Source organism: Pristiophorus japonicus, chromosome 7, assembly GCF_044704955.1.
Source record: "Pristiophorus japonicus isolate sPriJap1 chromosome 7, sPriJap1.hap1, whole genome shotgun sequence".
Classification (NCBI taxonomy): Eukaryota; Metazoa; Chordata; class Chondrichthyes; family Pristiophoridae; genus Pristiophorus; species Pristiophorus japonicus.
Genome location: NC_091983.1, coordinates 247,581,994 through 247,596,881, shown reverse-complemented (window position 1 = coordinate 247,596,881; position 14,888 = coordinate 247,581,994). Strand labels below are relative to the sequence as shown.

Here is a 14,888-nt window from a genome sequence, read left to right as displayed (position 1 = left end):
TATATAGTGATATAGGTTATATCGTGATATAATATAGTGGTATATAGTGATTATAATAGTAATATAATATATAGTGATATGGGGTATATAGTGTGATATAGGGTATATAGTGTATGTAACATATAGTGTGTGTGATATAGGATATAGTGTGTGTGATATAGGTTATAGTGTGATATGTAATGTGACATAGGGTATATAGTGTATTTAATATTTAGTGTGTGATATAGGTTATAGTGTGATGTATTATAGGGTATATAGTGTGATATAAGGTATATAGTGTGTGTAATACATAGTGTGTGATATAGGTTATAGTGTAATATGTAATGTGATATAGGGTATATAGTGTGATATAGAGTATAGCGTGTGTGATATAGGGCATAGTGTGTGATATAATATATAGTGTGTGTGTAATATAGTGTGTAATATATAGTGTGATATAGGGTATAGTGTGCGTGTGTAAAATATAATGTGATATAGGGTACAGTGTGATATATATAGTGTGTGTAATATATAATGTGTGTAATATATAGTGTGATATAGGGTATAGTGTGTGATATAATATATAATGTGTGTGGTGTGTATAGTGTGATAGGGTATAGTGTGCGTGTAACATATAGTGTGATATAATATAATATAGTGTGACTAGTGGGATGCCGCAGGGCTCAGTGCTGGGACCCCAGCTCTTTACAATATACATTAACGATTTAGATGAAGGAATAGAGTGTAATATCTCCAAGTTTGCAGATGACACTAAACTGGGTGGCGTTGTGAGTTATGAGGAGGACGCTAAGAGGCTGCAGGGTGACTTGGACAGGTTAGGTGAGTGGGCAAATGCATGGCAGATGCAGTATAATGTGGATAAATGTGAGGTTATCCATTTTGGGGGCAAAAACACGAAGGCAGAATATTATCTGGATGGTGGCAGACTAGGAAAAGGGGAGGTGCAACAAGACCTGGGTGTCATGGTTCATCGGTCACTGAAAGTGGGCATGCAGGTACAGCAGCCGGTGAAGAAGGCAAATGGTATGCTGGCCTTCATAACTAGGGGATTGAATATAGAAGCAGGGAGGTCTTACTGCAGTTGTACAGGGCCTTGGTGAGGCCCCACCTGGAATATTGTGTTCAGTTTTGGTCGCCTAATCTGAGGAAGGACGTTCTTGCTATTGAGGGAGTGCAGCGAAGGTTCACCAGACTGATTCCAGGGATGAGGAGAGACTGGATCAACTGGGCCTTTATTCACTGGAGTTTAGAAGGATGAGAGGGGATCTCATAGAAACATATAAGATTCTGACGGGACTGGACAGGTTAGATGCGGGAAGAATGTTTCCGATGTTGGGGACGTCCAGAACCAGGGGACATAGTCTTAGGATAAGGGGTAGGCCATTTAGGGCTGAGATGAGGAGAAACTTCTTCACTCAGAGAATTGTTAACCTGTGAAATTCCCTGCCGCAGAGAGTTGTTGATGCCAGTTCACTGGATATATTCAAAAGGGAGTTAGATATGGCTCTTACAGTTAAGGGGATCAAGGGGTATGGAGAGAAAGCAGGAAAGGGGTACTGAAGGAATGATCAGCCATGATCTTATTGAATGGCAGTGCAGGCTCGAAGGGCCGAATGGCCTACTCCTGCACCTATTTTCTATGTTTCTATAGTGTGTGTGTGTAATATATAATGTGTGTGATATAGGGTATAGTGTGATATAATAGCGTGTGTGATATAGGGTATAGTGTGATATAATATATAGTGTGATATAATTATGTATGTGTAATATATGGTGTGATATCAGGTATATAGTGTGAAATGGGGTATATAGTGTGATTATATATACTGTGATATAGGTATATGGTGTGATACAATATTGCGTGGTATAATTGTGCGTGTGTGTAATATATAGTATGTGTGTGTAATATATAGTGTGTGTAATATAGGGTATATAGTGTGAAAAAGGGTATATGGTGTGATATAATTGTGCAATATAACATAGTGTAATATAACATTGTGTGTGTGTGTAATATAACATAGTGTGTGTGATATATAACTGAATAATAGTGTGATAGTGAATATTGTAATAGTGTGTAATATACAGTGACTAATATAACTGTCTGTGATATATAGTGAATAATATAACTGAGATATATAGTGAATAATATAACATAGCGTGTGATATAGGGTATAGTGTGTGATATAACATCGTGTGTGTTTTAGTGCATAGTGAATAATATAATATAGTGTGTGATATAACTTATAGCGTGATATAACTTAGTGTGTGATATAACATATTGAATGATAGTGTGTGATATAGGGTATAGTGACTAATAACTTAGTGTGTGATATAACAGTGAATAATGTAATTTATAGTGTGTGTGATATAGGGTATGGTGTGTGTGTGTGATATAGGGTATAGTTGTTCAAATCCTCTGAGAGGTCAGACACACCAACATTAGTGTCCTCGACCAGGCCAACACCCTCAGCATTGAAGCACTGACCACACTTGATCAGCTCCGCTGGGCAGGCCACATTGTCCGCATGCCAGACACGAGACTCCCAAAGCAAGCGCTCTACTCGGAACTCCTTCATAACAAACGAGCCAAAGGTGGGCAGAGGAAACGTTACAAGGGCACCCTCAAAGCTTCCCTGATAAAATGCAACATCCCCACTGACACCTGGGAATCCCTGGCCAAAGACACCCTAAGTGGAGGAAGTGCAGCCGGGAGGGCGCTGAGCACCTCAAGTACCGTCGCCGAGAGCATGCAGAAAACAAGCGCAGGCAGCGGAAAGAGCGTGCGGCATACCAGTCCCACCCACTCTTTCCCTCAACGACTATCTGTCCCACCTGTGACAGGGACTGTGGTTCTCATATTGGACTGTACAGCTACCTGAGGACTCATGTTAAGAGTGGAAGCAAGTCTTCCTCGATTCCGAGGGACGGTCTATGATTGATTGGATAGTGTGTGTGATATATAGGGTGTAGTGTGTGATCTATAGGGTATAGTGTGTGATATGGAGTGCAGTGTGTGAGATATAAGGTGTAATGTGAGATATATAGGGTATAGAGGGAGAAATATGGTGAGAAATATAACATCGCATATAGATATATATAGGACTGAGACGTTCCAGGGAATAGGTAATATATGTAATATATAGACTGGAATGTTACAGGGTATAGGTAATGTATATACCATCCAGGATCGGGATATTACAGTGTATATGTAATATAATAGAACCGGGATGTTACAGGGTATAGGCAATATATATAGTATACAGGACAGGTAATGTATAATATATAGGACAGAACTGGGATGTTACAAGGCATAGGTAATATATATAATATATAGGACAGAGCTGGGATGCTACAGGGTATATATAAAGTGTATAATAGGACAGGACGGGGTTGTTACAGGGTATAGGTAATGTGTATAATATATAAGTCAGGACGGGGTTGTTACAGGGTATAGGTAATGTATATAATATATAGGCCAGGACGGGATTGTTACAGGGTATAGGTAATGTATATAATATATAGGTCAGGACGGGGTTGGTACAGGGTATAGGTAATTTGTATAATATATAGGTCAGGACGGGATTGTTACAGGGTATAGGTAATGTGTATAATATACAGGACGGGATTGTTACAGGGTATAGGTAATGTATATAATATATAGGTCAGGATGTGGCTGTTGCAGGGTATAGGTAATGTATCTAATATATAGGTCAGGACGGGGTTGTTACAGGCTATAGGTAATGTATATAATATAGGACAGGGCATGGTTTTTTCAGGGTATAGGTAATGTATATAATATATAGGTCAGGGCGGGATTGTTACAGGGTATAGGTAATGTATATACTATATAGGACAGGGCGGGATTGTTACAGGGTATAGGTAATGGATATAATATATAGGACAGGATTGTTACAGAGTATAGGTAATGTATATAATATATAGGTCAGGACGGGGTTGTTACAGGGTATATATAATGTGTATAATATACAGGCCAGGACGAGGTTTTTACAGGGTATAGCTAATGTATATAATATATAGGTCAGGACGGGGTTGTTACAGGGTATAGGTAATGTGTATAATATATAAGTCAGGACGGGGTTGTTACAGGGTATAGGTAATGTATATAATATATAGGCCAGGACGGGATTGTTACAGGGTATAGGTAATGTATATAATATATAGGTCAGGACGGGGTTGGTACAGGGTATAGGTAATTTGTATAATATATAGGTCAGGACGGGATTGTTACAGGGTATAGGTAATGTGTATAATATACAGGACGGGATTGTTACAGGGTATAGGTAATGTATATAATATATAGGTCAGGATGTGGCTGTTGCAGGGTATAGGTAATGTATCTAATATATAGGTCAGGACGGGGTTGTTACAGGCTATAGGTAATGTATATAATATAGGACAGGACGTGGTTTTTTCAGGGTATAGGTAATGTATATAATATATAGGTCAGGGCGGGATTGTTACAGGGTATAGGTAATGTATATAATATATAGGTCAGGGCGGGGTTGTTACAGGGTATATATAATGTGTATAATATACAGGCCAGGACGAGGTTTTTACAGGGTATAGCTAATGTATATAATATATAGGTCAGGATGGTGTTGTTACAGGGTATAGGTCATGTGTATAATATATAGGTCAGGACGGGGTTGTTACACGTTATAGGATACGTGTATAATATATAGGTCAGGACGGGATTGTTACAGGGTATAGCTAATGTATATAATATATAGGTCAGGACAGGATTGTTACAGGGTATATATAATGTGTATAATATATAGGTTAGGACGGGATTGTTACAGGGTATATATAATGTGTATAATATATAGGCCAGGACGGGGTTGTTACAGGGTATAGGTAATGTGTATAATATATAGGACAGGACAGAATTGTTACAGGGTATAGGTAATGTATATAATATATAGGTCAGGACGCGGCTGTTACAGGGTACAGGTAATGTGTATAATATATAGGACAGGACGGGATTGTTATAGGGTAGAGGTAATGTGTATAATATATAGGACAGGACAGAATTGCTACAGGGTATAGGTAATGTATATAATATATAGGTCAGGACGGGTCTGTTACAGGGTATAGGTAATGTGTATAATATATAGGTCAGGATGGGATTGTTACAGGATATATATAATTTGTATAATATAGGTCAGGACGGGATTGTTACAGGGTATATTTTGGACATGACGGGGTTGTTACAGGGTATAGGTAATGTATATAATATATAGGACAGGATGGGATTATTACAGGGTATATATAATGTGTATAATATAGGTCAGGACGGGATTGTTACAGGGTATAGGTAATGTGTATACTATTTCGGACAGGACGGGGTTGTTACAGGGTATAGGTAATGTATATAATATATAGGACAAGACAGGATTGTTACAGGGTATAGGTAATATGTATATAATATATAGGTCAGGACGGGGTTGTTACAGGGTATATGTAATGTGTATAATATATAGGTCAGGACGGGGTTGTTACAGGGTATATATAATGTTTATAATATCTAGGACAGGACGGGATTGTTACAGGGTATATATAATGTGTATAATATATAGGTCAGGACGGTGTTGTTACATGGTATAGGTAATGTGTATAATATATAGGTCAGGACGGGATTGTTACAGGGTATATATAATGTGTATAATATATAGGTAAGGACGGTGTTGTTACAGGGTATAGTTAATGTGTATAATATATAGGACAGAACGGTGTTGTTACAGGGTATAGGTAATGTATATAATATATAGGTCAGGACGGGGTTGTTACAGGGTATATTTAATGTGTATAATATATAGGTCAGGACGGGGTTGTTACAGGGTATATATAATGTGTATAATATATAGGACAGGACGGGATTGTTACAGTGTATATACAATGTGTATAATATATAGGCCAGGACAGGGTTGTTACAGGGTATATATAATGTACATAATATATAGGATAGGACGGGATTGTTACAGGGTATATATAATGTGTAGAATATATAGGACAGGACGGATTGTTACAGGGTATATATAATGTGTATAATATATAGGTCAGGACGGGGTTGTTACAGGGTATAGGTAATGTATATAATATATAGGACAGGACGGGGTTGTTGCAGGGTATAGGTAATGTATATAATATATAGGACAAGACAGGATTGTTACAGGGTATAGGTAATATGTATATAATATATAGGTCAGGACGGGGTTGTTACAGGGTATATGTAATGTGTATAATATATTGATCAGGACGGGGTTGTTACAGGGTATATATAATGTTTATAATATCTAGGACAGGACGGGATTGTTACAGGGTATATATAATGTGTATAATATATAGGTCAGGACGGTGTTGTTACATGGTACAGGTAATGTGTATAATATATAGGTCAGGACGGGATTGTTACAGGGTATATATAATGTGTATAATATATAGGTAAGGACGGTGTTGTTACAGGGTATAGTTAATGTGTATAATATATAGGACAGAACGGTGTTGTTACAGGGTATAGGTAATGTATATAATATATAGGTCAGGACGGGGTTGTTACAGGGTATATTTAATGTGTATAATATATAGGTCAGGACGGGGTTGTTACAGGGTATATATAATGTGTATAATATATAGGACAGGACGGGATTGTTACAGTGTATATACAATGTGTATAATATATAGGCCAGGACAGGGTTGTTACAGGGTATATATAATGTACATAATATATAGGATAGGACGGGATTGTTACAGGGTATATATAATGTGTAGAATATATAGGACAGGACGGGATTGTTACAGGGTATATATAATGTGTATAATATATAGGTCAGGATGGGGTTGTTACAGGGTATAGGTAATGTATATAATATATAGGACAGGACGGGGTTGTTACAGGGTATATATAATGTGTATAATATATAGGTAAGGACAGTGTTGTTACAGGGTATATATAATGTGTATAATATATAGGACAGGACGGGGCTGTTACAGGGTATATATAATGTGTATAATATATAGGACAGGACGGGGTTGTTACAGGGTATATATAATGTGTATAATATATAGGTCAGGACGGGATTGTTACAGGGTATATATATAATGTGTATAATATATAGGACAGGACGGGATTGTTCCAGGGTATATATAATGTGTATAATATATAGGACTGGACGGGATTGTTCCAGGGTATATATAATGTTTATAATATATAGAACAGAACGGGGCTGTTACAGGGTATATATAATGTATAATATATATAGGACAGGACGGGATTGTTACAGGGTATAGGTAATGTATATAATATATAGGACAGGGCGGGATTGTTACAGGGTACAGGTAATGTATATAATATATAGGTCAGGACGGGGCTGTTACAGGGTATATATAATGTATATAATATATAGGACAGGACGGGATACAGTATCTGCATGTTACAGCTTCACTCTGGGACAGGGTGTGTAATTACACTGAGAAGTTTACATATAAATGTGGCCACAGAATGTATAATGAGGAAAGCTGAGAGGAGATGTGTGCAGATTACATACACGTGTAGTCAGTCTGTATGGGAAGAATCTTGTGTATTATCTGGGGATATCTATAATTCCAGGCAGAGTGGGACTGTTGGCGAGTGTCTTTATGGAGAAGAAGTGGGACTGCTGGGGAATGAGGAACCGAGGTGGCGTTCTGGTAGATACTCGACTGAAACACAGAATTAAACAGGTAAGCATGTGGTTATAATCACTTGGGGCTAGATTTTCCACTTTTTATTGCAAGCTTAACGCCCACATAACGTGTATTTTACCGCTGAAATGAGATACAACGCCCAGATATCGCCCATTTAGCCACAAAATGGAAACTGACGCCCCTTTTTCGGATACTTATCGGCGAGCGTTACTTTCCCCATGTCGTAACGCCGGGAAAAAATAATACCGCCCGCTCATTTTTTGGGGCGAAATCAACGGCCATAATATCGACCAGCGTAAGTTTCCGCACGGAATTAACGGCGAGATTCAATCGTACCGACTGCCCACTTTATTTTGTCGTAAAGACCACATTTGTCGAAACTAAGGCCCAGTGTCACTTTCACCACCTCGCACACACATTGCCCACAATATCGCTCGCCCAACTCACAGCCCCGAAAAAGTGGACCTGTTCTGAACGAATCACAGCGGTGTGGGCAACGAATCGCAGGGCGCTTCATTCAAAAAGCTGCTTCAACTTCAGGGGAGTTTGGAGTGACTCTGGAGTTCTGCTCAGGTGAAGTGACCATCTCAACAGACATAGTTTCAGACTCTGGACTATTGGGGGTTTACTCTAGGTGTATTTTAGTGAGGAAATTATTGCTTCTGATCAATCGCTATTATACTTTCATTGCAATGGGGCCAGCCATTTCTCAGCCTGCATCGATTAATATGCAGATGCTGCAGACTGCAGATGGCTCAATGTGTGATGCACATCATTATGTCCCCAATTTAAGACGTGCAAGAATAAGGAGGAGGTCCCGACCACACACACCCCGCACTTACAGGGAAAAGAGGTCTTACCTTGACGTGTCCGACCACACCTGCCTTCGAAGACTGTGCTTCCATAAGGTGGTGATCAATGAAATATGTGAGCTCATCAGGCCACATATGCAGCCTGCCATCAGGAGCGGTCGAGGTCAAGGTCACCGCGGCACTGTCTTTCGACGCGTCCGGTTCCTTTCGGGCCTCCCTTCGAGATTTCCCCTCTGTCTCACCATGCCACACATCGTTGCATGAGACAGGTCACGGAGGCCCTGTACGCGAGAAGGATGGACTTTATCAGCTTCCCCGTGACCACAGTGGCTCAGACTGACAGGGCTGGAGCATTCTACTGCATTGCTAAGTTCCCTAGGGTGCAGCGAGCTATACAGTGCACTCACATCGCCATGCAGGCACCTTCTCAGGATCCTTTTTCATAATGGAAAAGGATTTCACACCCTGAAGGTCCAACTAGTCGACCACAACCAGATATTAATGGCAGTGAATACCAAATGTCCGGGCACCTTCGATGAGGCTCACATCCTGCGTGAGAGCGCTGTCCCTGACATATTTAAGAGACAGCCACAAGGACAATGCTGGATGCTTGATGATATCCGATATGGCCTAGCCACCTGGCTGATAACCCCCCCTGCGTGACATCCACACCGAGGCCGAGAAGCGATACAACCAGAGCCACAGAGACACATGCAACGTGGTCCAGAAAACAATAACTGTGCTTGAGCAGCGCTTCTGATGCCTGGAGCACTCAGGAGGGGAGCTACAATACAACCCTGAGCAAGTAGGTAAATTTGTGGTCATCTGCTCCATGCTGCACAATCTGGCTATCAGGAGGGGCCAAGAATTTCCAGAAGGGACTAATGCTCCACCTCGAGAGAGAGAGAGAGAGAGAGGAGGACGAGGGGCTGGATGCTGACATAGGCCCAGACAATCAGCCTGGCTATGCAATCATGCCCACGCCCCACCTTCAGACCACAGGAAAGGGCCCATGGTGGCTACATTGCTGCAAGACTCTTGCGTGAGGAGCTGAGATCTAAGCGATTTGCCTGAAAGAATGTTGCTGTGAGTGACACGATGACACACTGCTGCTCAGACATCACTGGTGCCCATCACCTTGGTGCCAGTTAAAGTTTACATTGATTGAAGTTAAGTTTTATTTAACCCTTTCATGTTAAGGAATCACCAGTGTGTAGTGTTCCAGCTATCTGAGACAATGCGCAACAAGGTTATGTTCATTAAAAAAAATTATACCAATATTGGTCTGAAATCATAAGTATCACAGGCAAAAACACCCCACCCCCTGCCCACACCCCACTTTTTCCACCATTGACATCAATCAAATATTCAACATGTCCAGCAACACAGAATACAAAGGCAAAGCAGGAGGGTGGCCCCCGGCCCCCATACATTACAACAAATTGCATACACCCAGTTGGAGATATAATGCAGCCATCACCGACGCACATGCACCTCACTTTCCTTCCCCCCTCCCCTTCTCCCCACCTCTACCCCTTCCCCCTCGCTCCACGCCGCCTGGCCGAGGAGCTCCTCAGGCGGTGCCTCATTGGAGGGGGGATGACGGCAGAGGCGGTGGTTGCATGGATACGGGAACGGGGGGTGCCGAGAGGGCAACATTGTCTGATGCAGAAGCAGGATCTTGGTCCTTGCTCTCATCTGTCGTTGGCACTGGTGGTGCGGAACCTAGGGGTGGGGTGCCACGCTCGGGGACCACTGGGAGGCCTATGCCAGCAGTGTTCCTGGCTATCACCTCCAGAGCCTCCGCCATCCGTGGAATGTACTCGGTCATGGTGGCCAGCTGTCGGGATATGCCCCCCAATGCTTCGAGGAGCTGATCACCAATGTCTACAGTCCTCCTGGACAACTGTACCATCCCTCCGCTCTCATGTGGCGCTCGTGGAACAGACCTGCCGCGTCTACGAGACCTCCGCGGGGTCGGCGCCGTCCTGGAACAAATGGGGTGCCCTGTGGCGAGGTGCTTGGGGCCGGTACCTCCAGAGTGGAGGCGGGAATGACTGGAGGACCACTAGATAGCCTTGGGGTGGAATGGCTTCTGGAGCGTGGCGATGCAGGTTCCTCGAAGTCCGCGCTCTCATCCGTAGAGAACAGACCCAGCGGATTGACGGGCGAGAATCGGAGCTCCTCAGCAGTTGTAGGATCGTCCGGCTAGTCCGGCCCCGCGCCCCCACCTTCTGGCTTCTGTGGTCTTGCCTTGGGCCGTGCTGCTGGCTGAGCTGCAAAACACAAATGAGGTTGTTAGAGGAGAAGGGGGTGCTAGGGTTACAATGCGAGTCCAGCGCTGCACACACCATATGCACGACAAAAGCACCACCGCTATCAAAATCATCGCAGACATCACATTTCATGACCATCAACACATTGCACATTGCAATGATTTTCATTGGGCCAGCATTATTCCTAGGACAATTTTAGAAATCATCTATCATATATGAGTGGGTGTGTCATCTATTGACTTTACATCACGCAATGTCGCTTGACCTCAGGGTCTGCAGGTGCGTCCGTGACTGTCCAGGGGTGCTTCCCCGTGAGTGTGAGCACCCGTTCCTCCATCTCAGTGATGTCACTGAGCACTGGTGGCCCCCCCACCCGTTCGCCTCTGCACGGATCTCATCGTCGATAGCCTCTTCTGTAAAACATGACAGGACGACATAGCATGAAATCATTGTGTGATATAGAATCATAGATACATAGAAAATAGGTGCAGGAGTAGGCCATTCGGCCCTTCGAGCCTGCACCACCATTCAATAAGATCATGGCTGATCATTCCCTCACTACCCCTTTCCTGCTTTCTCTCCCCTTGATCCCCTTAGCCATAAGGGCCATATCTAACTCGCTCTTGAATATATCCAACGAACTGGTAACAACAACTCTCTGCGGTAGAGAATTCCACAGGTTAACAACACTCTGAGTGAAGAAGTTTCTCCTCATCTCGGTCCTAAATGGCTTACCCCTTATCCTTAGACTGTGAGCCCTGGTTCTGGACTTCCCCAACATCGGGAACATTCTTCCTGTATCTAACCTGTCCAGTCCCGTCAGAATTTTATATGTTTTTATGAGATCCCCTCTCATTCATCTAAACTCCAGTGAATACAGGCCCAGACGATCCAATCTCTCCTCATATGTCAGTCCTGCCATCCCGGGAATCAGTCTGGTGAACCTTCGCTGTACTCCCTCAATAGCAAGAACGTCCTTCCTCAGATTAGGCGACCAAAACTGAACACAATATTCCAGGTGAGGCCTCACCAAGGCCCTGGACAACTGCAGTAAGACCTCCCTGCTCCTATACTCAAATCTCCTAGCTATGAAGGCCAACATGCCATTTGCCGCCTTCACTGCCTGCTGTACCTGCATGCCAACTTTCAATGGCTGATGTACCATGATACCCAGGTCTCGTTGCACCTCCCCTTTTCCTAATCTGCCACCATCCAGATAATATTCTGCCTTCGTGTTTTTGCCACCAAAGTGGATAACCTCACATTTATCCACATTATACTGCATCTGCCATGCATTTGCCCACTCACCTAACCTGTCCAAGTCACCCTGCAGTCTCTTAGCATCCCCCTCACAGCTCACACCGCCACCCAGCTTAGTGTCATCTGCAAACTTGGAGATATTACACTCAATTGTCTCATCCAAATCGTTAATGTATATTGTAAGTAGCTGGGGTCCCAGCACTGAGCCCTGCGGCACCCCACTAGTCACTGCCAGCCATTCTGAAAAGGACCCGTTTACCCGACTCTCTGCTTCCTGTCTGCCAACCAGTTCTCTATCCATGTCAGTACATTACCCCCAATACCATGTGCTTTAACTTTGCACATCAATCTCTTGGGTGGACCTTGTCAAAAGCCTTTTGAAAGTCCAAATACACCACATCCACTGGTTCTCCCATGTTCACTCTACCAGTTACATCCTCAAAAAATTCTGGAAGATTTGTCAAGCATGATTTCCCCTTCATAAATCCATGCTGACTTGGGCCGATCCCGTCACTGCTTTCCAAATGTGCTGCTATTTCATCTTTAATAATTGATTCCAACATTTTCCCCTCTACTGATGTCAGGCTAACCGGTTTATAATTCCCTGTTTCTCTCTCCCTCCTTTCTTAAAAAGTAGTGTTACATTAGCTACCCTCCAGTCCATAGGAAACAATCCAGAATCGATAGACTGTTGGAAAATGATCACTAATGCATCCACTATTTCTAGGGCTACTTTCTTAAGTTCTCTGGGATGCAGACTATCAGGCCCCGGGGAATTATCGGCCTTTAATCCCATCAATTTCCCTAACACCATTTCCCGCCTAATAAGGATTTCCTTCAGTTCCTCCTCGCTAGACCCTCAGTCGCCGAGTATTTCCGGAAGGTTATTTGTGTTTTCCTTCGTGAAGACAGAACCAAAGTACTTGTTTAACTGGTCCGCCATTTCTTTGTTCCCCCATTGTAAATTCACCTGATCTGACTGCAAGGGACCTACGTTTGTTTTCACTAATCTTTTTCTTTTCACATATCTATAGAAGCTTTTGCAGTCAGTTTTTATGTTCCCAGCAAGCTTCCTCTCATACTCTATTTTCCCCCTCCTAATTAAACTCTTTGTCCTCTGCTGTATTACAAAATTCTCCCAGTCCTCAGGTTTGCTGCTTTTTCTGGCCAATTTATATGCCTCTTGGATTTAACACTATCCTTAATTTCCCTTGTTAGCCACGGTTGAGCCACCTTCCCAGTTTTATTTTTACTCCAGACAGAGATGTACAATTCTTGAAGTTCATCCATGTGATCTTTAAATGTTTGCCATTGCCTATACACCGTCAACCCTTTAAGTATCATTCGCCAGTCTATTCTAGCCAATTCACGTCTAATACCATCGAAGTTATCTTTCCTTAAGTTCAGGACCCTAGTTTCTGAATTAACTGTGTTACTCTCCATCTTAATAAAGAATTCTACTATATTATGGTCACTCTTCCCCAAGGGGCCTCACACAAAATTGCTAATTAGTCCTTTCTCATTACAGATCATCCAGATTAGGATGGCCAGCCCTCTAGTTGGTTCCTCGATATATTGGTCTCTCAAACCATCCCTAATACACTCCAGGAAATCCTCCTCCACCGCATTGCTACCAGTTTGGTTAGCCCAATCAATATGTAGATTAAAGTCACCCATGATAACTGCTGTACCTTTATTGCAGCATCCTTAATTTCTTGTTTGATGCTGTCTCCAACCTCACTACTACTGTTTGGTGGTCTGTACACAACTCCCACTAGCGTTTTCTGCCCTTTGGTATTCCATAGCTCCACCCATACCGATTCCACATCATCCAAGCTAATGTCCTTTCTTACTATTGCATTAATTTCCTCTTTAAACAGCAACGCCACCCCACCTCATTTTCCTTTCTGTCTATCTTTCCTAAATGTTGAATACCCCTGGATTGTGAGTTCCCAACCTTGGTCACCCTGGAGCCATGCCTCCGTGATGCCAATTACATCATATCCGTTAACTGCTATCTGCGTAGTTAATTCGTCCACCTTATTCCGAATACTCCTCGCATTGAGGCACAGAGCCTTCAGGCTTGTCTTTTCAACACACTTTGCCCCTTTAGAATTTTGCTGTAATGTGGCCCTTTTTGTTTATTGCCTTGGGTTTCTCTGCCATTCCCTTTTACTTTTCTTCTTTCTATCTTTTGCTTCTGTCCCCATTCTACTTCCCTCTGTCTCCCTGCATAGGTTCCCATCCCCCTGCCATATTAGTTTAACTCCTCCCCAACAGCACTAGCAAACACTCCTCCTAGGACATTGGTTCCGGTCCTGCCCAGGTGCAGACCGTCCGGTTTGTACTGGTCCCACCTCCCCCAGAATCGGTTCCAATGTTCCAGGAATTTGAATCCCTCCCTGCTGCACCACTCCTCAAGCCACGTATTCATCTGAGCTATCCTGCATTTCCTACTCTGACTAGCACGTGGCACTGGTAGCAATCCTGAGATTACTATTTTTGAGGTCCTACTTTTTAATTGTGCTCCTAGCTCCCTAAATTCGTCTTGTAGGACCGCATCCTGTTTTTTCCCTATATCGTTGGTACCTATGTGCACCACGACAACTGGCTGTTCACCCTCCCTCTTCAAAATGTCCTGCACCCGCTCCGAGACATCCTTGACCCTTGCACCAGGGAGGCAACATACCATCCTGGAGTCTCGGTTGCGGCCGCAGAAACGTCAATCTATTCCCCTTGCAATAGAATTCCCTATCACTATAGCTCTCCCACTCTTTTTTTTTTCCTGCCCTCCTGTGCAGCAGAGCCACCCACGGTGCCATGAACTTGGCTGCTG

At 42.9% G+C, this 14,888-nt stretch overlaps 1 protein-coding gene across 1 annotated transcript in view; it reads left to right on the top strand.

Annotated features, from left to right (window-relative positions):
- The window catches only part of LOC139266713 (nuclear valosin-containing protein-like), a 35,781-nt gene that overhangs the window by 6,089 nt on the left and 14,804 nt on the right, over positions 1-14,888 (top strand). Inside the window, exon 2 of the mRNA XM_070884299.1 lies at positions 7,628-7,740. Coding sequence (XP_070740400.1) covers positions 7,657-7,740 — 84 coding nt within the window. The 5' untranslated portion in view covers positions 7,628-7,656. The remainder of the gene's footprint in view (positions 1-7,627; positions 7,741-14,888) is intronic.